Genomic DNA, 24,026 nt, shown 5'->3' on the forward strand with positions numbered 1-24,026 from the left:
TCCGGAGACGAACCATTCGAGTCGTGCGCGTCCCTGCCCTTCAAGTCGGAGCGCCGGAGCCCCAACTTTCCCGGCTCCCACCTTCAACTGCCCCCACCCTCCACAACCCCAACCCCCCCCCCCCCCAACAAGGAAAGGAAAAAAAGAAAAAGAAAAGAAAAAAAAAACAACACCCACCCCACGCGCCGGGGGGATGAAGGAAAAGAGCGGCGCAAAAAAAAGCGGCGGGAGTAGCCCGCCCTCCCCCTTCACACACCCCGCACACCGCCCTCCCCTTCCTCCCCTCCCTCAGTGAACGAGGCCCCTCGCACAACGGCTCCTTGGAGAGGAGGGGGGGAAGGAAAAAAAAAAAGGCGGAAAAGAAAAAAAAAAAAAAGAAAAGAAATTAAATTAAATCACCGCCGCCTCTCCAGCGGTGCCGCGGCGGGTAAGGGGAGCGGCGGTGGCTGGGCAGAGAGGAGGCAGAGCGCGGGGGGCGAGCCGGGGAGCACCGCGCTCTCCCTCCCAAACTTTGATGATGACCATGACTACGATGGCTGACGGGCTGGACGCGCAAGACTCCTCCAAATCCGCCTTCATGGAGTTCGGGCAACAGCAGCCGCCGCCGCCGCAGCCGCCGCCGCCGCCCCACTCCCAGCAGAGCTCGCCGGCAATGGCCGGAGCCCACTACCCGCTGCACTGCCTGCACTCCGCCGCCGGCTCGCACCCGCACCACCAGCATCACCACCACAGCTCGCCCTACTCCGGCAGCGCCGGCTCCTACAACCACCGCTCGCTGGCCGCCTACCCCTACGTGAGCCACTCTCAGCACAGCCCTTACCTCCAGTCCTACCACAACAGCAGCGCGGCCAGCCAGACGCGGGCGGACGATGCAGGTGAGCCGGCACCGCTTCCCGAACCCGCTGCCAGATTCTCCCCCCGCTCCCTCCATCCCCGGGCCTCTTCCCGGCCCCCCCCCCCCCCCCCCCCCCCCCCTCCTCCGGGCACCTGCATAACGACCCGCGCCGTGCCCCCCGCTCCCGCCGAGGCAGGCGCCAGCCCTGGGTGCGCGGGACGGCGGGGACCCCAGGCGGGGACCCCAGGAGGGCACCCCGGGCGGGGGTTTGCCTGTTTCCGCGGCCCCTCCGCGGGCCTACTGCTGCGGGACCGGCAGCGGGGCCGCCGCGCTCCCTCCGCGCCAGCGGCGGCTGCCGGCGGTACCGCGGAGCTGCGCACCGGCGCCTTCCCCGTTCGCCCCGCGGCCGGCGGCCGGGGGCTGCACTCGGCGCTCCTTTGTTACGGCGGGACCGGCTTTAGGCAAAATTCCTGCTAACACCTGAGGAGTGAAAGTTTCCAGGCGAGCGGGTCGCATTCCGCTCGGGGGCCGTCTGATTTATGTATTTCTTTTTCTGCAGGAAGACGTACATATCCATCCAGAGGGGCACGGGAGGGGGGCGGGGGGGGGGGGGGCGGGGGGGAGAAAGCATTGTTAAAAGTCTCGGACTGGTGATTCACTGACCACCAAACTGGCGACGCGAAGTCAATTAGCCGAGTAAAACCTGGATGGCCCTGGAACAAGGCATACTTTCGCAAAGCCAGGGCTGCACTTTAAATTTTAAAAAATATTTTTATTTTTTTCTTCCTGGGAAGAAGGAGAGCGTGCCCACTATGCCCGGACATCTGTTTTTTTCTCCCGGTAGCTCCCAAGCAGCAGCCTGTGCCACGCGTGCCTGTAAGGAGATGCAGCCTGTGCCTACGCCGTGGGGTTGAACAGGCGTCGGGACAGGCTCTGGCGTTTTTAGGAGCCGTGGCAGCTAAAATACCCGCGTTTAATAGCTAAGGAGGGCGATGTTTCAGCTGTGTTGTTTTGCTTGCAGATCAGCAAAAAACCACAGTGATTGAAAACGGTGAAATCAGATTTAATGGAAAAGGGAAAAAGATTCGGAAGCCTCGAACCATTTACTCTAGTCTACAACTCCAGGCTTTAAATCATCGCTTTCAGCAGACTCAGTACCTGGCACTTCCAGAGAGAGCTGAACTGGCAGCTTCATTAGGACTTACCCAGACACAGGTAATTACTGGGAATCCCAAATCACTGAAATCCTGCTCGAGCAACAAAGGCCAAGCAAAGTATGATGCTCCCTAAACATTTTGGCCTCTGTCGGGAACGGTAGAAAAGGTAACGCACACGGTTCCCATCTCTCTGTGCTAGGACTCACCCAATGTGCGACAGAGATCGGGCAACCGCAGAAAGAGCTGAGAGCGCCCTTTCCTCAGCCGTCTGCGAGCAAGCGCTCCCTTTTGATGCCACACATAACGTTTTAAAATTGCCTGTATTTTCGGATAATTCCACCACCGAGATGCAATTGCCCAGCTGTGAAAAGGAGAACGAAACAAAGGCAAGGAATCACTGGGCCTGAGGTACAGCTAAAAGCAAAGCTGCCTCGTAGCAACGTATATAGGTAGAGGGGAAGCAGGAACGCGTTAGGAAATACCTGTTAAATCAATAGTTAATTTACCCTGGATGACTAACGCAAATGCAGTGGTTAGCCTTGGGCAAAATGTACGGAAGGTGATAATAGATCTGGAGATCAAAGACAGCCGTGTACAAAATTATGGCAGGTTAAGCCATAGTTAAGTGTGGTTGGAAGTAGCTGTGCCATTCTGCTAATTTAAGCTTGAAAGACTTATGAGGCATTACAGGCTTATCAGGCTGGGGTTTGTGGAGAAGTGCATGGATAGATGGGATCAATTCGGGCAAAATGTTATCATGTGAATCTATGATCTTAACAAATAACTTTAGGATTTTATCAACGCCATTAGTAACAGTTTTCTTCCAGACAGCGATTTTTAAATACTCAGAAAACATTAATGATGGGAACGGGCCTGATGGTTTTGCAAATGGGATTTTAGTGTCCTCAGCATGCATGCTCTGTCTCACTGTTCTCTCTCTTCTTCTCTCGCATGCATAGATTTTTTTTTAGGGGCCCGATCCTGATCTTGCAGCTAGAGGAGAAGTCCTGCTTATCCCCTAACATTGCAGAGTTTGAGAGGTCAAATACGCGTGGGGGATGTGTTTTCTTTGTTTGATTTTAAAAAATACATTTTGTATGCATGTTTTACCTCTGTGTAATTTCTATAATAATTCTGATCTGCCAGTGGGTCTGATCCTTGCACACTGTATCGAGTGCAGGCTCCCTCTTTGGGAGTTCTGCTGTGTTAGGAGAAAGATGAGACCCAAAGCAATGCTGATATACTATTACTCACAGAGAAAATAAAATTATTCTTTCTTTAATAATACATCTTGATATAAAGACGCAATCCTGGTTCCATTCCTGCCTCCTCCCCCGCCACAACAGCGTGGACTGCTTGAACTGATCGTGCGGATTTCAGAAGCGAGATTTCTTTGTAAGATGCCCTTTGTCTATTGGCTCTTGTCTCCTGGCACAAAATCATATGATTGCCCATGTTTGACAACAGTTTGCCCGAATGATCAAATGACCTCCAAAATTCTGAATGAGGCGCTAAAACAGGAGACCTCAGAGCCTGTGGTCTGTTTCAGCCATAACAATCTGGCCTGCTCAGGGAAAACAACGTCCCAGGTTAAAAGCTGCATCCCTCTCGCTTTTCAGCTCTGCTCTGCCTTCCCTGTTCTCTCCGGCAGCATCCAAAGCCCGAGAGCAGCCGCAGCTACCCCTCCTTCCCCTCTCCCCATCCCCAGCTCCACACCCGACTGGCGTGTGCCCTCAAGACTTTCTCCAGGTTAGAACCCCAGCCCCCGGGGTCTTCCCTGCTGTGCCCCGAGCGCTGACGGCAGCCTAATATCTAATGCGTTTCGGTTTACAGGTGAAGATCTGGTTTCAGAACAAGCGCTCCAAATTCAAGAAGCTGCTGAAGCAGGGCAGTAACCCCCACGAAAGCGACCCTCTGCCCGGCTCCGCTGCCCTCTCCCCTCGCTCTCCAGCTCTGCCTCCAGTCTGGGACGTTTCAGCCTCTGCCAAGGGAGTCAATATGCCTCCAAACAGCTACATGCCTGGCTATTCTCACTGGTATTCTTCTCCACATCAAGACACAATGCAGAGACCACAAATGATGTGAATTGTCCAAGAGAAATAATCTCCCAAGAACGCCTCGTCTCGACATGGCAAGAAGTTCCCCTGCTTTGCCAAGTCGTGCCAGCTAACAGGCTCTGTGTGAACTTGTAGATGCGGCAAAGAGACAGAGTGGCTTTTTTTTTTTTTAAAGTAACCTCAGCGATTGATCTTGAACAGAAAGACACAATTTTCATTCTGGCGCACAGAAGACACTTCTCTTTAGGATATTTTCCTTTGGACTCCAAGGCACCAGCCTCTTTCTCTGTGGAGTATACGTCAAAACAAACTTTTTACAGACTTTGCCCACAAGAACCTGAATCTACCATGGCAGCCGTTTTTACTTGTTTAATGAGCTAAAGACATTACATGATGAAAGAGATACTAGTCAAAGCTCCTTCATTTTTATTCACCAAATCCGGACTGGGGAAAGGATTAAAAGACAGAAGAAGTGATTTTAAAAAAAAATTAGGATTGGGGGAAAAAAAGAGAACTGGTTGAAAAATGCAAATATACTGTAAGATCAGAACATTACCACGAAGCAAAATCTGCATGCTTTCTCAAAATGTAATGGGCTGCGGCTCAGAAGAAACCACCGTCTCTCACTCGAAGAGCCCCCTCATCCGCACAGACCCGCACCCGCACACAGCCGGACAGTCTCCCGGAGACGAGCAGTAAAGTCAGAGCGAGGGATTCGCGGCCAGACCCGCCGCCGCGGGCTGGGGAAGGAAGGTTCAGCGCTGCCCGGCGGCAGTCTCAACCACTGAGCGAGAGGGACCTTTCCCCGAGCAACCTTTCTGTATATATTGTTGAAATTTAGTTGTACATATACTTTGTATGTTTTTGTCTTCTTTCATATATAGAGTAAAAGCCACAAAACGCCCGCCTGGCTCCTATTTCTCTTTACCTTAGCGGATCCCCACCTGCCCCGACTTGCCCCCCAGATCAGTCCGGGCAGAGGGATCCCTGTGCCCAGCTTGCCTGAGTGCACAGACACCCCTACCAAAGCATATACCTGCGAGCAAAGAAAGAAAAGATGAAGTGGGGTGGGGTATCTAATGGTTTAGTTGGTTTTAAGGCTACGACTTAAAGACGGGAGGTATCGAGTCCACAAAGATACGCCTAGACGAAATTCCTAATCACCCGGCCATTTCTGCTGCGATTTTACTGCTCCGCTGCTTATCTGAGCTGAGCTTTCTCGCCGAGGCAAAGCTCAGAGCCCTGTCTTTCTTCCCAAAGGTTGAAGACTCCAAATTATTAAGAAAGGAGGCGCCCTCCTTTGTTTTAAAGAGCAGACAATGCAAGCTGAGGAATGTTTTGCAAAGCCCTGAGAGGTGCCCAGGCACACAACACACTGTCCAGCCAGCTTCAGCCGCACCGGCTTGTGGAAAGCACAGCAACTACTGACAATGAAAAGCCTTTTCCTCATCCAAGCTGGGTGCCCCATACTGCGAGAATTAATGGCTACAGACCTGGGCATCCTTCAAATTATGAACCTTGAAACCACTGAGCCATTTATCAGAAGTCAATAGAGATCCTCAGAGTGCTCCATATAATGACAGCTACATACAGTCGTGCAAAAGGACAGTCACTATAATTAGACACAAAGCAAAGACTACTTACCAATATACCAGTTTTTTGGGGGGTGTTTTTTGGTTTGTTTTTGTTTTTTTTTGAGCAACTTCCACGCTCAGTCAGTCTTCAGAGTGCTTTAAAACCGATCAGTCTTGTCATTTTCTACCATTCGTATTGTTACATTAGGAAAAATGTTTTCTTTTCTTTTTTCCCCTTCCCACTGTGAAACTTTGGGTTCAGAGCTCCCCAGGATCAATTCTGAACAAAGCCTCCAGCTGCAGTGCCATCCAATTTGAAGCAGACATTGGGGACAATTTAAGGTTTTTATCCACAAGAAGGTTTTTTTCCATTCTCTTAAATGCAGCCATAATTAGAGTAATTTTTCATGTAGCCCGCTGATTACAGCGTTTTTACCGTCAAAGATAATTACCTGTAATTTTCTTCCACTTTTAATACTAAAAAGCCATCTTTATTTAGATTCAGGAACAGGAAAGGCGAAACAAAAGAGGAAAATTATTCTGTTATTCATACACAAATTGCAGAGACGTAGGGCCTAAAATTGAAAATTAACCAAAATTATAATGCTGAAAAGAATGGAAGAGGCTTCAGAAGTACAGCTGGTAGTGGGGCTCACTGAATTATTCAAATGGCACTGGAGAGAAAGCTACCATACATTTAAACCAACAGCATTGTGTGCATCCTTCAGAAAACCCCGCTGTACACCCCCCTATGCCGGCCCCTGTGCGGGCTCTCCCTCGCTTCGCAGAAGGGAGGCGGATGCCCTGGTGAGCGAGTCCCGCAGCCCGGGGAGCCCGGCCCAGCCGAGCCCGGCCCAGCCGAGCCCGGCCCGGCGGGTCCCGGCCCCCACGGCCCGGCAGGCGAGTTAACCCTTTCGCTGCATACGCGCAGCGGGGACGGCGGCTCTCAGTCCGTCCCCGAGCTGGCGGCCCGGGGGGCGGGGGAGCGGGGGCTCGCTGCCTCTCGTGGGCTTGCGGGGGGCTCGTCCTCCCCTGCACGCCGCGCGTGGGCGCCGCTGCGGAAAGCCTCTGGATGTGTCATGCCCTCCTCCGCCGCGAGTCGTTCCTCGAACAGGCTCAGGAAAAGCCCAGACAACAAGCAGGCAAGAGAACGAATAAACGATAACAACAATAATAAAAGCCCCGTTAGCTTAGTAGCGTGGGAGAAGGTGGGAAAGGTAGGCCTTGCCGGGAGCGGGGTGGGAGCGAATGGCAGCAGCGGATCCCACTCGCGCGGCAGCCGCCCCGGGAGACTCTCGTGAAACAGCGTCATCTATGGATGGAGCAGCGGCAGCTACCCACGCCAGCGCCAAACCTGCCGCCGCCGGGCTGCCTGCGCCGGCTCCGCCACCGCCCGCCCGCCGCCGGGCTCCACCGCCCCGGGGCCGCGGAGAGCTGCGGAAAGGGGCGCTGCCGCAGCCCCGCCGCGGGCACGGGCGGACGGGGCTGGCCCGGGGCTCGCGAGGTTTCTCCGCTGGACGCCGACTCCCGCGCCGCCCCTCCGGCAGCCCGTCGGGGCTCCCGCCGCATCCCCGCCCCGCGCCGCCCCCGGCAGCACCGGGGGAAAGGGGGCGCTTCTCTGTCGGGGTCCGGCCCGGGGAGGTAAAACCACCTGCGCGACAATGACCGCGAATGTGGGGGAGCAAAGACGGGGCGTGCCTCGACGGGCAAGCCGCGGAGCCGTCACAAACCGACCCCAAACCCAAGCGAGCCCCAAAACTTACCCCTCTGAAAATCTGCTAAGCAAGGATCGGGTTCTAGAAATCTGTACTGAACAGAAGCAGTGGAGAATATTTTTCTGAGTCTCAGGGCAGAAGCTCTTTCTCTATATTCTTGGTTGAGTGAGCACATCCAGGTGTGAAATTGTTTGCACACCCCAGCACCTCTTATATTGCCAGCAAAATTAGCTGTTATTACTGTCACTGTTTAGTGATGGTTAGCTTGATAAAAAAAACCTGCTGTAATCAAGACCTGGCGCATCTTTGCAAATTACAGATAATTGTAAACGTCCAGATTATGATAATAGCATCCTAATCCAGCCTGCAATATAATTATTACAGAGTGTTACATCTGAAACTGTCCAGTAGGGCTAATTCAGCCATTATTTAGACCCTATTTTTGCACTGCAAATGGGTTGCTGAGTTGAAAATGTACGATTGTAATTTCACGGGGCACTCAATGAGTAATGGTATAGGGAGGGAAAAATACAAAAGTGAAATGTGAACAGTAGCGATCAAATCAAACTCTGAAGGACAAAAGACTGTTTGAATCATAGGGAATGAGAAGAGCGGGAATTAAGAAAATAGCAAATCAGTGGTCTGTAGCGTTACGTGTCCAAATCTCAACGACTGCGAGCCTGATGTGCAGTGAGGGACTGCTGGTTCGGCTCCCGCCTTGCATCAGTCCTCCTCTCGGCTCGGCTCTTCCCGGCAGCCTCTCCCCAGCACCCGAAGCATCCCCGAGCTCCCCACCCATCCCCAAAAGAGGGCTCGCCATTGTCTTGTGCCTCCCCTCAGGTGACTGAACGTCACTTTCGGGCAAGAAGCCTCGGGAGCTTCGGAACCGGGCGGAGGAGAGCGCGGGGAGCGGGATGCCAGCGTCGGGCACTCTCCGCGGCTGGCTGTGGAACCGGGGGCCTCTTGTGCTCCCGCGCACCCGCGGGACCGGTCCTCAGGGGTCCTTAGGGAAATTATCACAGAACCGACTCGATTGTAATTAATTAATCAAAAGAGCCTGCTAACAGGACTACCTGCAGCTAGCGAGGTTAACTCACTGGGCTAGTTGGCTTTCGACTCCTGATTAACTTTTATTAACCCTGGACACGAAATACACAAACCCGCTTCATTTTTTAATGACCTAAATCATCAAAGCGCGGTTGCCGCCCGACCGGTTAGTCTCCTGGTAGTCTCCGCAGGGTCCAGATGAGAAGATGCAGCGCCCGGGGCCGGCCCCGTGGGCAGGAGAGCTGCCGCCCCGGCCTTTGCTGGCCTCTCCCGACCGCAGCCGCTCCTGACGGCTCGCAGTCTTACTCTGTGCCCTTTTCTCCGTGTGAATTAGTAAAAACCGGGAGAATGAAAGAAACCTCAGTGGATAGCGCGAAGCGAAAGCCCTACAAAACGCGCTCTACGGTGCATGTCGGGGAGACCGTAAAGATCTCCTGGAATGGGAGGGCCAGCTCCGCAACCAGGCAGACGATGCCGCTGCAGAGCACGAAGCCGGGTCAGGATCCGGCCCGGAGAGGCCGGCTGAGCCGTCCTGCACAACTCAGGCTGAGGTTTAGACAGACTCCTCGGGAGTGCCGAGGGGCAGGCGGCAGTGGGAGAGGAGTGAGAAGCCACCCCACAGCTCCGCCTCGCCAAATGCTCCATGTGCCGCGGGTTCTGGCCGGGGCCGGCGTTCTGGGCCCTCACCTGAAAGTGAGTGAGGAGGTAAGGGAGCCGTGAGCTTTACCCGCGGCCTTGAAGGTCGTGTCAGTGGAAGGTGTTCTCACAGACAGCCGGGGAGTGGGTGCGTGGCGGGATTTATCAGGTCTGTATTCCAGGCAGATAAACTATTGTTTATCCTCCCTGAATCGCATATAAATAGACTCGTCACAGAACAAAGAGAACTATTTAACTGATGCGACACAAATTCTCCCTAAAAGAAGAGAGAAATAGAGGCTTAATGTAAACTTCGCGTTTCCTATTTTCACGGCTCTTACCTGACCTACAAAACAGGTTATTGAGTTACTGCAAGCAATCACTTAAATGACTGAAAGCAAGAAGAGGGGGTTCCCACCCCCCAACCCCCCCCCCGCCCCGATTTTCCTGAAGCGATAGATCTCCTTTCCGTAATCCACAACCGAAACACCTAAAGTCTGTCAGTCGCAGAATTGCGTGGCAGAAATCTTTAATTGATGCCACATGTGGGATGCACTCTGGGGACACAGCGCTGCCGGCGGTGGAGCGGGCAGAGCGCGGAGGCCGGCGCAGGAAGCGCGGCCGCGGGGGAGAGAATGCACGGGGCAGAGCGAGAGGAGTAAGAGGGCGACAGGAACGCCTGACAAGCGGGCTGCCCTGCCGCGGTGACAGGTTGGAGGGGATGTTTTCTTCTTTCCCCGGGAAGGAGAGGGAGGGAAACCGAGGCGCCTGGCGAGGAGGCAGCACTTCCCGGCTGGACACTCTGCCCGCGGGCGGTGCGGGCAGATGCTCGGGAAGGGACGGGGGGCTCTGGCGGAAGCGGGAAGATGCTCCTCCCGCGGCCGTAGGTGGGGGTGGCGGGCACTGTGTGTGTCTGGATGTGGGGGATGTAGGTGTGCGTCCCAACCGGGGGCCAGCGCAGCCCGGGGTGGATGTGCTGTGGGTGTGAGAGCCCCAGGGGTGCAGGCAGTGTCCGTAGCTCTCGATCTGGAGAAGCGGGGGGCTTCAGACTGCTCTGTGCGTGTGTGTGTGTGTGTGTGTGTGTGTGTGTGTGTGTGTGTGTGTAAGGCCCTGTGGCTGAGCCCTGGAGCCGCTCGGCACCCACAGGAATGTGGCTCCTTTCGGCTCCCCGAACTGCTCCGGCTCCACATGGAAGTGGCCGCCAGGAAAACAGAAGGGGGGGGAAGAGGGGGAGGGGCGGGGAAAGCCCCGAGCCAGCAATCAGCCGAGCCCAAACCCAGCATCAGACAAAGGACAGTTCATGCCATCCTTTTCCCGGGAAAGCAAGGGGGGAGGCCTGGCCGAGCTAGGCTCCCTCCGGCCGCCGCCGGCGCCCACAGGGTGCACCCAGGCGGGAAGAGGCGCCGGGGTGTGCCTCCCTTGCCTGTGTGCGCGGGGACACAGAGGACAGGAGCATCCCCCTGGGCCCGGGGCTCTCCCGGAGGGGCGGGCGGCCGTAGACTCTGAGTGTTCATCGAGGCAGGGTCTACGCCACGGGGAGCCCCGGCGAGGGCATTTCTTATCCTCTCTAGGGGAGGGATGCCAGGCTTTTCCCGACCTGCCCGACATCAACCCTCTCTGGGAGGTGGAGAAATTAAGCAGGGTGAGGGACCGGCATGGAAACCCAGCCTAGCTGACTCGGCTGGCTTGGAGAGGCGAGCGATGCCTAGTCCAGCGGCCGCAGTGTGAATTCCCATCTCTGCCCGACATGCTGCTTGCCGGCATTCCGCCTTCCCGGAGTTGTTCCTGCGCTGTCCGCCCGGTCGGTCCCGGCCACGGCAGGTTACCGTAACCCAACAGCCCCGCGGCAGCTCCTCAAAGAAAGGGGTGGGTGGACCCACCTGGGAAATTGACTTCCACCTCTTGTGTCCAAACCTTTCTGCAAAGGGAAGTGACCTCCGGGAGGGAAGAATCTCTTACTGCAGGTTAAATGCTTGTCTAAAGAGAAATGGGGAAAAGAGCGGAAGAAAATGAAAGGGTCGAGTTTAAAAGAAAAAAATTTTCCACAGGATGGAAGATAGCAGAAGAGATGGAGCCGGGTTTTTCGTCAGCTCCAGAGTCGCGGAAAGTCTCTGAAACCTTGCGAGTTAAATGAGCAGGAGACAGTCACCAGAACGGTGGAAGAGATGGGGAGCGGCGGGGCACCGCGGCCGCTCTCCGGCAGCGGGCAGGGGTGGGCAGCCGACGGCGGCCCCCGCCGCTTGCCTCCGGCACCCCCGCACCCTCCCCGGCGTGCAGGGAGCACAACCGAACAAACTGGTCTATTGTACTGCAAGACATTTACCAACCCCCAAACCTGTTACAAAACAGCAAACCCGGGCTTCTTTCTTTGGGGAGAAAACTACGCGCACCACACTCACGCACACGCACAAAACATGGCAGGCGGGAGAGGAAAGAGAAAAAAGGAGGGGGAGGGCAGCAGGGAGTAAGACTGGAGATAGGTAAGTGCGCCCCAGGGCAGGAGCGTGCCTTTTCAGGCCTCGCCTCCCCCCCTTCCAGCACTCTCCCCGCCAGACTCAGTTGCCAGAGGGATTTCATCTCGGCGATTCTTCCAGCGACGCCTTTGGTACATTCGCTGCTGTCGCCGTCCCCCTCACTGCCGTGAATTGCCACTGCCCCCTAGGATGGGGGTCCCCGTGGGAACGTGCGCCGCCGCGGGGGCCCCGAGGGCCAGGACTTCTACTGGAAGAGAGCCCACGCTCCGTGCGAGTGGTCCGCGCTAGTGGGCAGCGCTCGGGCCATCTCGCCCAAGCCGTGCCTTCAGCACTGGGCAGCGCTAACGACTGCTCTGATGCAAGGGTTTTCCCCCTAAATCGTGTAGAAATAAAACAAAAACAATAAAAGTACCTCTGAAACGTTCCTCCTTCAGTCGAAGCCGCCGCAGGCTTTTAGCAGGAGCGAGGGGAGCGGGGCCCTCATTTTATTCTTTTCTCATATTTAGTGTCTCCCTTTGACGGAAACGTAATTTGTATAATTAGCCGAGAGCACACGGGCGACTGATGGGCTGTGGAGTGTGCAGCTCTCGACGCTAATTACTCTCAGGAATGGATTCAGGGCGGCTTAAGGCGAGAGATTCGCTTTCTCGCATCAGGATGGGCAGTTTTCCCTTCAGCTTAAAGCAATAAGACGTACGCGGTCTTGCCAGAGCCCCTTTCCCGGCAGGGAGAGAGCACCGCCGCCCCTCGGATAGCCCGTGGGTACCTGCGAGGGCCAGATCCTGCCAGCGCGCCCGGACTGTGGTGGCACTGCACGGCACTGGAACAGAATGTGAACTCTTTCCTCACTTTCTTTCTGCAAGCAAATTAGTGTTATATTTTTTTTCCTCTTACTAATAGAAGAAGGGGTAATTTGGAAACGTTTCTCTTGGTCGAAATAATTTTATTTTATTCAGAATATACAGTTTAATTCCTCTATCTACAATTATTTACAGGGTTAAAATAACATTGAAAAAAGTCTCTGGAAAAGTTGAGGTCATAGATTTCAAGGCACCAATGATAGTGTCCACAGCTGAGCCAAAAAATGTCCGTAATGTATAAAAAAGGGTTTCCTTTGAAATGCAATAAGTTACATGCACAAGCTTTACACATTTTAATCTTTTTGATTGTTTCTTTTCCCTTTAAAAAATTCCCCATATGCATTCCTTTCGTTATTATTCCTTAACAGTAAAACACAGGAGTCCAAGGAACAACAACAAAAAAATAATAAAATAATAAGGGTCAGGCTCTAATAAATCGTCCCAGAGGCCAGAGCTAACGGGTGCTGTAAGGAGCCGTGGGGCTGGAGGTGGGAGTTGATGGAGTTGGTAGCAGGGTACCAGGAAGTGGAGCTCTCCAGGTAGCTGGATGCCGGGGACGGGTTGGAGTTTGGAGGGTGAGCGTGTGCGTGGGCATGGTGGCTGAGGGAGCGGGACGAGCCCTGAGATTCCCAAACCGCAGGTGACTGTGGAGAGTTGCAGGCCATTGGGTCGCTGGAGCTGGGGCTGTGCTCCGGAGGCATCTCCCCGTTTTTCATGATCTTCTTGATCTTGGATCTTTTATTCTGAAACCAGATTTTCACCTGGGAGCGGGGCGGGAGGAGAGAAGAAGGGAAGAAAGATGGAGTGGGGAAGCAAAGCGACACCATTAATGCCCGCCTGGCAAGCCGGTGTTTCGCGGCTGCGGCGCCCCGCCACCCTCCCGCCCCTCCGCGGGGACCGATCCGGCCCTTCCCGCCGCTCCGGGTGAGCCCGGCCCGGTTCTGGACCCACCGGGCCGGGCCGGGCCGGGCCGAGCCGAGCTGCTCGCGGTACCTGTGTTTGTGTGAGTCCCAAGGAGGCTGCCAGCTCGGCCCGCTCGGGCAGGGCGAGGTACTGGGTCTTCTGAAACCTCCTCTGCAACGCTGCCAGCTGAAAGCTGGAATAAATAGTCCGGGGTTTGCGCACTTTCTTTGGTTTGCCGTTCACCATTCGCACCTCGGGTTCCGCCACCTCCTTCTCTGCACGGGCGCAAGAGCGGGGAGAGAGACGCAGACGTTAAGTTGGGGACAGGCTCCGCTCCTGCGCCTCCGGGGCGGCATCCCGCCCGCGGGCCGGGCCGGGCCGGGCAGCGGCGCCGGCCCGACGGGCCCCTGCGGCTCCCCCCGGGGCTCCCGCAGCCGGGCGGCGGCCCCGCGCAGCCTCCGCCGGCTCCCCGCGGTGAGACGGGCGGGGAGAGCCCGCTCCCTCCACGCCGGCCGCGGCCACCCCCGGCCCTCCGCCTCCCACTCCCGCCCCGGGCATCCTGCCGGGCGCGCAGCGCTGCGCCGGCGGGAGCGCAGGGCATGCGCGGCCACCGCGGGCGTTGGGAGGATGGTTGGGGCCCTGCTGGGAAGGGCTCTGTCCGGAGCGGAGTCGGACCCAAGGCATCGACCACTTCCTCTGCACGCCCTCGCCGTCCCCCGCCGCCGCCGGCGTGTCCCCAAGCGCCGCCGCGACCGCACTCGATCCAGCCAAGCCCCAGCCTCTTGGCTTTACCACGGGATTGTTTTTTTTTTTTCTCCCTGACCCGTTTTTCCCTTTTTTTCTTTCTTTTTTCTTTTTTTTTTTTTTCTTTCCTCCCTACATCAAGTTACAAAGAAGTAAAGCACTTTTTAGTGCTTTCTTGGTGAAAAACCCTCCCGGCTCGCAGCCCCGCCACGTCTGGTCTCCCCCTCCCAGTCTCCTCCCCCGCCCCTCCAGCACACGGGGAAGGAAACTTTCTTCAACACCGCGAACCTAAGTTTGAGACACGCAACAAAGCTCGGCTATTTTCTCCCTCTTCCTGCGGAGGGAAGGAGGAGGGAGTTAGCCGTGGGGGGCCCGGGGCAGCTGACAGAAGCGCTAAAGCACTAGTCCTACGATTTGTAGTTTAGATCATGCGGGCTGGTCAAAAGAAGTAGACCAGTAAACCAGTTCTCCACTTTTTCCCACCTCCCAACTTTTTTTTTCTTTTTCTTATTTATTTATATATTTAATTTTTGTTCCCCTTCTGGTTCAGGGAAAGCCGCATCCCCGTGGCCCGTGGGTCAGGGATCTGCCGGGGCGCGCTCCCCCAGTCCCCCCTAAAACCGCGGTAGCTTCCCGCACAACCCCGGCCCCTGGCCCTCACCTGGCTGGCTGGCGGAGCTCTGGACGCGGTTGTAAGCCCCGCTGTACTGGTGGTAGGGGCTGGCGTAGCTGTAGTCTGCATAGGCTTTGGCAGGATAGTTCCCGGCAGATCCATTCATGCCGTGGTACTGATACTGGTAAGGGTTGAGCGCTTTGCCGTAGGAAGCCGAGGTAGGCGAGCAGTAGCCGTGCGGGGCTCCCCCCGCCGGGCTGTAGTAGTCGGAATCCGTAGCGGAGGACTCGGGTAAAGTGGGAGATTCCTGGGACGGGTGGTGCATGGCTGCAGCCGTCTGAAAAGGAGCTTGGAAGTCGCCGGATCTGATGTTGGGGACCCTTCTGTCAAATACTCCTGTCATAGCTCGGAGCCGGCGGCGGGCTGGGGCTGGCGGCGGGGCTGCTCGGGTCTAAGCAGACATGTCTGGGGGAGGAGGCTGCGGCGCGGTGTCTGTCTCCGGCAGACTGCTGGCTGGGGCGCAGCATAGGCTTGGTTAAATCCTTAATTGCGCTCTTACGCACAGCAGGGTGGATCGGGTTCCATTGGCCAGAGCAATCGGGAGCAGCGACACCCTAACTCGTCCAACTAGTTTAGCACAACAAAGCTTCGGCTGAAAAAAAAATAAAAGAAAAGAAAAGAAAAAAAAAAAAAGAGGGGGGAAAAAAAGAAGGAAAAAGTCCCATTAAACCTCTTTTTAAAGTGAATACCAACAGCAATCTCCGAGTCGGAGCGTCGCGATTGGGAGGTTTCCGGCTGCCCCCACCCCTGCAGCCGGAGAGGGGGCTCGGCCAGCCCGATGCCCCCGCACCTCCACCCGCAGCGCCCTGGGGGAGGACTGCAGCCACGCCGCTCGGATTTGCTGTCCGGTCCCCCTTGGCTACTCTGATGGCTTGGGAACACGGCACTGGGCGCTCCTGGTTCCCAAGTCGATTTCTGATCTGGTGACAATAATCATTAACGTCTGACCGTGCTGTTTCCCTCGGACCGTCCTCCTTCCCCGGGGAAACGTCCGGGACCTCCGCGCTAAATACAGCAAACCCTATTACCCCATAGTACCTCGAATTTTAGTTACCTCACTTCCTGCATTTCCAAGACCCTAGCGCGGCCCGCAGACAGCGGGAGTCTCCCGGCATAATGCTCTGCCGTGGGGGAGTGGGGGAGCTGCTAGTGGCACCATACGGCCTAGGGGCACCCACCCCGCGGATTTCGCGCAAGGCGACCTGCCCGTGGCAGGATGCCCGTGGCTAGAGAGCCCCCGACTCTCTCGCCAGCTCTGGCTCCCCTCCAGGTGCGCTTGTGACCGCTCGGCCCCACCAGCGTGCGCTCCTCATCCCCCCGGGACGATGCTCACCGGCTGGTCCGCCTCCGACCCGGGGTCAGAAGCCCCTCACAAGAGGGAGATCAAATCACCCTCACGCGTGGGCAGGACCACTGCGAGGCCGTCGTGGGACTTCTCCACTCGGAGGCTGCCTCAAGTGCCCGTTTTCCGGGTGACAACTCCATAGAAGTGACTGGCGCTGTGCGGGGACATCCTGCCCACAGCACTCCGGCCAGCAGCAAGCACCTTCCTTCGCCTGCACCCGTTTTCTCTCACCCATCTACGCACCCAGGTCCCAGGCTATGTCCCAGGCTCTCTCTATGTCTGGGTCGGGGCAAGCCACGGGTTGGTGATGCTCGTCCCTGCTGATTTTACAGCAGTGTTGCACAAAAAAAAAAAAAAAAAAAAAAAAAAAAAAAGAAAAAGAGAGAGAGAGAGAGAAGGATCAAATTTTACTAGACACTAAGGAAAACAAATAAAAGGCTGTTTTCAGTGACCTGGAGTTGTAGATTTTTCTGAAGTTGTTTACTCTCCAGATTTAGCCTGTTTGCTCACCGAGGATCTCCCAGCCAGCTGAGTAACACTTGTAACACAACCGTGCATGTTGTACTTGAACTTATTGTTTGCTTTGGAAATGTCCACAGCTCATATAAAATCACATTAAACAAATCCCTAAGCATTTCATTACATGAATCACTTACTTAAATCCATTGGAAATATCTGTCTCCCCCTCTATTTTTTTTCTGCAAAGAGGGGAACCGGAGAGGGCTATATGTTTACGACTAGGGAAGGGGAGAGTAAGTTTATTAAAGCTCCCAGTCTGCGTCCAGTTGGAAGGGAGGGTAGAGGTTTTAAACAGACGAAGAGGGGGAGAGGGGGAGGAAAGCCCATTTGTGTCATAAATTCCAGGGCACTGCACTTCAACACGTTCGGGCAGGAAAGAGCCGTTTTAGGGGAGAGAACGGGAGAGGAGCTGGGCTCCGGTCTCGCACTCAGCCTCGGCAGCCCTGGAACCGCGACGGGTCCCGGCCAAGGCGTCCCGACAGGGTGCTTGTACAGCTCACCGGGGAAATCTGCATCTCTGCAGCAGGGAAAGTTTCCTCTTGTTTTATTCAGTAGCAGGGCAGGGGACAGAACAAAAAAACCTTCGATATTAAGAAGAAAAAAAAGGCAGAAGCCCAACAGATCCAACCGCAAATCCTCCAAGCTGATTTTTTTTTTCTGAAGGCATCCGCCGACGTTGCAGTCCGTGAGAGGATTACCGGGCTGAGGGCACACAAATCCGCCTGTTTGCGGGTTTCCTGCCCCCCGTCCCTTCCCAGCCCGAACCCGATTTTCTTGTCTTTCTGCTGTTTTCCCCCAGCGGTTTTTATTAAACACATCCGGTGGGAGCGGGCTGTTCGGAGGGAGCCGGAGTCTGTTTTCCATTTCACAATATGGTCATTGTTTACCGGCACATGCCCGCCGCGTCGCCCGAGCGGCTGCCCGGGGCCCCCGCGGCCCGTTCGGGCCCGAGCCCCGCAGTCCCTCGGGGGAGGTGGGCGCTGTGTCCGTGCGCCCCCGGCAGCCGCCGAGCCGAGCCGAGCCGAGCCGAGCCGAGCCGAGCCGAGCCGAGCCGAGCCGAGCCGAGCCGAGCCGAGCCGTGCCCGTGGCAAGAGCGCCCCGCCGTGGCCGCGAGGCCGCAGCGCCGCCGCGCTACCTGCGCGCCTCCGCCCCTCCCGCCCCGCCGCCGCCGCCGCCCCCGCCGGGGCCAGACTGAGCGGCGGCGGCGGGCGCGGAGCCGGGCGGCCCCGCCAGCGCTGTCCCCTCAGGGCACGGGGACCGGGGCGCGGGAGCCGCCGGGCCGGCGGCCGCGGCGGGACAACGCGGCGATTGTTCCCGCCCGCGCCTGGGAGCTGCGGCGGGGGCGGCGCTGGGGCCCCGACCGAGCCCCACGGCGGGGCCGGGCGCTGTGTCCCGGCCGGTGCCCGCCGGCCGCCCCGCCCTGCCCCGCTCCTGGTCGGGATTGTCCCCACCGGCTGGACCCTCCGCCCGCGTTCGCACAGGGCTCTCTCCGTCCCCGCTCCCTCTGCCGCGCTTTGTTTCCAGCCAACGAGAGAAATATTTCGGATGAGCCTCTCAGACTTTTGGATAAAATCTTGCAATTGTTCGCAGAAAATCTTTCACTTTCTGGATAAAATATTCACTCTCTTGGGCACCGAGTTTTTGCTGGGAAACTTTATTTGCATGGAAATTGCTGGCAAAGAATGAAAGGAAATTTTTTCCTTTCCTTAAAAAAAAAGCCCCAAACAGCCCTCCGCAGTGGAAACACGGATTAACTCCTTGTTTTACAGCATCAGAAAATGGTGATTGCCATTCAACAGTTTCAACAACTGAGGACTTTCCTCATTTTAAGCTTAGGACTTCTTTACCTAGGGGAGTGTTTTCAGGATGAAGAGGCAAAGGGTCTGAAACTCCTTGTATTCTCACCTAAGGCAAAAAAAAAAAATCTGTTGCAAAGTAAAAAATCTTGTAATTTTCAGTATGGGCAAAAGCTATCCAGGATCCAGCAAAGAGGCTAATTAACTGCCCAGAAGGATGCTTACAAGACCTTGAGGAAGGGAGAAATGCAGGAAAGGATTTTGAAAACAGCAGTTGCAAGCGGGGAAGGAGAAATAAACCTGGCAGAAAACTCAGGGAAGCATCTAAGACTTTTTTGCTCACATTTCAGTAGCTTTCTGAAGAGCTTTTGGCTTTGGGTACAGCTGGTTCAGGGAGAGGAAAATGGGCATGTCTCCACCTAGGCACAACATGCTCTGCTTTCGGGAACTTAAGTCACTCCTAAAGACAAGGATGTTTGTGTTCCTGTGAAGGTCGCCATTTGTGTTGGTGGAAGGATGCAAATGTGAACTTGGGATCAAAGCCTTTGTGGTCCCTCAAGCACTGGTGCAGGCATTGTTTTAGCCCTCCATCCAAAAGGGTTGTTTCCCACCCCTGGAACAGCCTTTTCTCTTCCAGTTTCTTGTGCATGCCCAAGGAACACTGGGCCTCCAGTTAATGAAGTGAACATGCCACTTTGGCATTTCCATGGCTGATGGATTCACTGCCAGGTTTGGCCACAGACTAGGCTCTGCTGGCCTCACTTGTCCAGCCTGTAAATTGCATAGCACATAAAAACCATGACATACAGTGTTGAGAATTAGAATTTGATTTTTAGGGTAACCTGTGACTGTCTCTTTCAGTTGCCAAGGAAGTAACAGGAGAAGCATACACTTGCACCTATTTACCCCAGATTGCACCAGTGTCAGTGAAGAAGGGAGTTAGGGCTCCTTGTTAAGGTCAGCTGTGGCAGGCTGAGCCAAATGTAGGAGACAAGATGATGTTATGAGATTCCTGGAGATGCAAGGCTCCTGCCTGCATCCCGCCTTCCCTCCTTTCTAAGGGAATGCCTTCCAGGATTGCTGAAGGGTTGCTAAGCTGTTTCTTGATGCATCACAACCTTCCCATGGCAGGGCATTGCCTTGCAATCCCAGTTGAGTCATGACCTGCTCCTCCAGAAAGGGAAATATTCAACAAACTCGACCATTCCTTTACCTTTTGGAGCTCTGTCCACATGAGCTCATGGAGCAGATGGGGAGATGACATTACTCTTCCATTCATGTGCTCAACATGGATGTGACCCATCTCAACAAATATGGAGATGTGCTCTGGGCTGGGCAGGATGTTTCAGGAAAAGTCTGCCCTAGGTTTTTTTCCCATTTCTAGCCCATATGCTTCCATTGCAATGTAACACTGGCCTCTTTCATAGAAGCCTGGTCATGGAGGCCAGTACAGAACCATCATCAGAAAACCCAACTTCTCGCAATGGAGTTGTTTATCTACCTGCTTGCCCCTCAGGTAGCTGGATGTTGTTATTCCAATAACTGTAGGTGCTTCAACTGATGTGAGGCCCAGTGGTTTTGAAGAAAGCCAAGACACAAACCAGATGGAGCCCCCTCCAGATCTGCAGTTTGGGTCAGCACTCACAGCTGCAGAAGCGTGGTTCCCTGTGCAGTTGCCCAAAGTTTCCATAACAGATGTTTGAGCATGGATCTGGAGCCACATGGGCACAGCTGCTGCTGGAGCTGCTGCTCTGATGCAGGGCGTGAGCCAGCAGCACTGGAGAGCTGAATGTAAAATCTCTCCTTGCCAGAAACACTACAGGGAAAATATTTGCTCTAGCTGCTCTTGCTGCCCAGCAGCGGTGCCACAGGGAAGGCACTGGAGACATCTGGCAGGGCAGACGGTGATGGCAGTGACATACCGGGAAGGGCCTCCAACCAAGAGCAGAGGAGGAATGGACCTCAGCTGTGGCCACAGGAGGGGCAGGCATGAACGACTTCAGGAAATTCAGCATCCTGGATGAGTGGGCAGCTGGGCTGGATGACTGTAATGATCTTTTCAGGCCTTAAAATTTATTGCTGTAGCTTTTAGCTCTGGGTAGCCAAAGGCAGTTGCTCCTCGAGGAAGAGGGTTGATTCATCTCCAGCACAGGCATTCGCTCTGCTTATTCTCTCTCGCCTGTCACATCTCCTTCAGCTGTAACTCACTTGTCGGCCCCTCAGATAGGAGCAGGGCTGCTGCCTCTCCGCAGGACTTCAGATGTGAGATAAATCCCTTTGCATCCCAATGCCACAGGAATGCTTTCCTAGACCTCTGACATCGCTGTTAAAAGATGACCGCTCAAAGAATTCGAGGCACAGCTCTTCAGGCCCTTTGGTGTGCTTTCAGCGGGCAGGGCAGGGCTGCTGGATGAGGGGCTCAGGAAAGCCTGCCTCTGGGCCCTTGTGGATTTTAACTTACAAATCTCAGGAATTAAGCTTGTGATTTTCCTTTTGCTCTTTTTATAATGATCTAATACCTTGTTTTCCTACAGAGGTCAGCCAAACTTTTATAATTTAGACCTTGAAGGATTTGCAGATGATGGCAGCCTTAGGAAAAAAATCTTGAAAACTCCCGCTTAGCTAATGCCTGTGCAGTCAGCTTGAGTCAGATAGTGTTAAACCATACACAAATCCATGAAGAAATTAACAGCAGCAATTAAACGGCAGGAGTGGTGAATATGAGAAGGGACACTGAACAAGAGACAAGGACACCTTGCAGGTTGAAGATTAAAATGGCAAATGCACATGTCTTGCCGTATGGTTCTGTCCCTATTAGTTATTCCTTACATGGTCTGCCTGGCCTTACCTATTAAGTTTATCAATGTGTGCCCACTAACAGTAGAATAGCTAGCAGTAAAATATATCTACAAAATTACTTAATAGCATGCATCTCTGTCATGAACCCCATGTTATTTTCAGTTCTTCAGTTATAACTTTGCCTTTTTAATACTGTTTCTAAAGTAAATATACTATTGGCTTTCCCCATGTGATTTCAGGGCTACATTGTTATATTTAATCTCATCTCCTGCCTTAGGTTTTATGTCCTCCACTGAAATGTACACTACCATAATTCAAACTTGGTCTCCTAAAAGTTCCCTATGCAGTACAGGGGAACCTTCTTCTCTTTCATCTTTCACAATCCAGTCTGCAGCTGCGAGCAGCCCTGCAGGGAAGTTGGATGTCACTGGCTGCGTTGTCAGTGCTGTCTCTTCAAGGGGCTCTGTAAGGTCACCACCATATTTATAAGCATAGAGGAAAATACTTTTCTTTTTCTGGTATTCATTTTTTCATCTTTGCATCACATCTTTGAATTACATCTTTGTCCCTGTAAGAGGGCCTGCTGCAAGAAACATCAAGATACTCTGCTTTAAGATTCATTTTACATTCCTGTGAAGATCTTAATTTATTGGAAAAATGGAGGTTATTTTCTTCTTCAGTTAAGATTTCTTCATCACAATGTTCTTTAGTCGGTGACTGAAAAATAGCTCTTGGGGCTGTATAATTTGTGCTTCTGCAAGCCTGCTAGTTCTTTTATTATTAAGAAAATGCCTTGGTTTGCGAATGAGAAATAAGGTGGTTATCTTCAGAGACAGACTTTGAATATGCAGGCACATATTTTGAGGAAAAGTATCCCCTGGGTGGATACCTACAGAAAGAAAAGAATTTTCATTTAAGATATTTAAGTGAAAATACATTTGGATTAGAAATAAGATATGTTTTACAATTTTCTTTTCTTCTTTCAAAAAGCATAAATTAATTTTTGAAAAGAAGTCCAAAAGGACTGCATGACTCATCATACTTTTTCATGAAGATGCCTCCTTTTCCAAATGAGATCTTTGGATCAAGCAGAAGAAAAAAGAATGATGGAGACATGACCAAACAAGGTTGTACTGCTTATGGTGTACAGGAAACCAGAGCAAATGATTGCTGTGTTCCCTTCTGGCCTTCAAATATTTTTGTCAGTTCATTAAAATTGCCACCTTTTCCTCACATGCTGCCAAACAAGATTGCATCACCCTGATTTCAGAATTATTCTGTATTAGAAATGGCATGTGCGTGATGATGCCTGGCTTTGGGACTTTTCATCACTCGAAAGGACAGAGTTAACCCTACAGCTCTTTACAACAAGCTGTGCATGGCTACATCTTCCTTTTCTCCCGATCTCCATGGGGAACCTACCTGACACAAACCACTACTGTGATCTGTGTCCTACTAAACCAATAGAAAGGGTCTCCACTGGCTTCAGTGGGAGTAGACAGAAGTTTTGTGTGCCCACTTTCCTGATTCAATACCTGGAGCCACGGAGCTGCAGATTCTGCCTTACCCTATTCATTGCACACTCGCGCTTGGCTCTCAGCTGTCGTTTCTCCATCCCATTTTTCTGGAGAACTCCACTGTGATGGGTCGGACATAAAATCTTTTCTTCCTCTGGCACTTGTTACTGAATTTAGGCAGTTGAGAAAGCCTTGTCATGCTTGCCATGGCTCTCTGCCTCAGTGAACTTGCAGTCTAGATAAGGTGTGGATAGACTGAGAAAGCCATTCCCTTAAGCCTGTCCTCAGCCTTTCTGCTATGTTATACAAAAGATGACAATTATCCTCTCTGGCTTTGGAAAAGAAGCTAGATAAAATGCAGAGATTATGAAGAGAAGCAGTCATATTGCAACAATTCTGGGCAATGAAATAATAGTTGTGGGTGGAGTGAAAGAGATGGTAGTGTCATCCAAATGCACACTGGTGCCAGTGTGAGTCTTTCCAGCCACAGTCAAAAGAACTTTATGCAGTCCTTTGTTTGCTCTCACACTGTGATATAAAAGGTCAAATCTTCCATAGAATGAAGTGACCAGGATGTAATTAGTGTTATTTTACATAGGATTTCAGGGGAGATGGCTTCAGGTGTCCATGCACAGGATTTGGACTAAGGATCTCTGTCAAATCTAGTTCTTTTTTCGGTGAAGTATTTGGTGGTGTTGCAGCTTGAATGGAGCAGAGCTCTTTACTGAGGACTTCACATTTAATCTTTTCTCACTGGGACTTCAGGAACTAATAGAGTGCTAACAAAAGAGTGAGAATCACATTTTTCTGCACATTTTGTTTTTATAATTGTAATATTATAGTGCTGTTTACTCAACCAATATAAACCCAGTGCTCTTGGCAAATACTTACAATGTGTGTGCTCTGAATTTATTCTTTGCAAAGCAGACTTTACACGCCACAGATGAAAACGCTTCAGCTTTTATTTAAATAGGAAATAAAAGGGATTGCATTACTCTACTTCTTTGCAAGCTGAAAAAACCCAAGGCATTGTCCTCTTTCAGAGTTCAGATTTCATTTTCTTCAAATGAAGTTGCAGTGGTTAGATTTACAAAACCTCTATTCTTTTTTTCTTTTTTTTTCACAAATTTGCAAATTTCCTATCTTTTAAGTGTTTGCACAGAGTCAAAAAGGAAACAATGGAAACACAGATCTTCAAGCTGGGATGTAAAATGGCAAGAACAAGATCTGAACACTTCTTAATACTACTGTAGCTATGAGATTACTTTAACATCTTTTTTTCCTGAAAATTCTGTACTTTATTTATGAGGGCAAATCAGAGTGCAAACTAGAGAAGACATTTCTAAAGATTTTCTTGGACTGTTTAAAGCTACAT

At 53.1% G+C, this 24,026-nt stretch overlaps 2 protein-coding genes across 2 annotated transcripts; one reads left to right on the forward strand and one right to left on the reverse strand.

Moving 5' to 3' along the window:
- The first annotated feature begins 255 nt into the window (after positions 1–255).
- Positions 256–4,077, forward strand: DLX6 (distal-less homeobox 6). Its single transcript, XM_062495136.1, has 3 exons — positions 256–875; positions 1,857–2,050; positions 3,826–4,077. Exons 1-3 carry the CDS (start codon positions 515–517, stop codon positions 4,075–4,077), a joined length of 807 nt encoding a protein of 268 aa, XP_062351120.1. The 5' UTR covers positions 256–514.
- An 8,706-nt stretch (positions 4,078–12,783) lies between these two features.
- On the reverse strand, positions 12,784–16,699 carry DLX5 (distal-less homeobox 5). The gene is made up of 3 exons (XM_062495148.1): positions 14,664–16,699; positions 13,349–13,533; positions 12,784–13,116 (listed from the first exon to the last, which is right to left on the reverse strand). Exons 1-3 carry the CDS (start codon positions 15,016–15,018, stop codon positions 12,784–12,786), a joined length of 873 nt encoding a protein of 290 aa, XP_062351132.1. The 5' UTR covers positions 15,019–16,699.
- Positions 16,700–24,026: the final 7,327 nt, after the last annotated feature.

This window comes from Cinclus cinclus, chromosome 1 (genome assembly GCF_963662255.1).
Source record: "Cinclus cinclus chromosome 1, bCinCin1.1, whole genome shotgun sequence".
Classification (NCBI taxonomy): domain Eukaryota; kingdom Metazoa; phylum Chordata; class Aves; order Passeriformes; family Cinclidae; genus Cinclus; species Cinclus cinclus.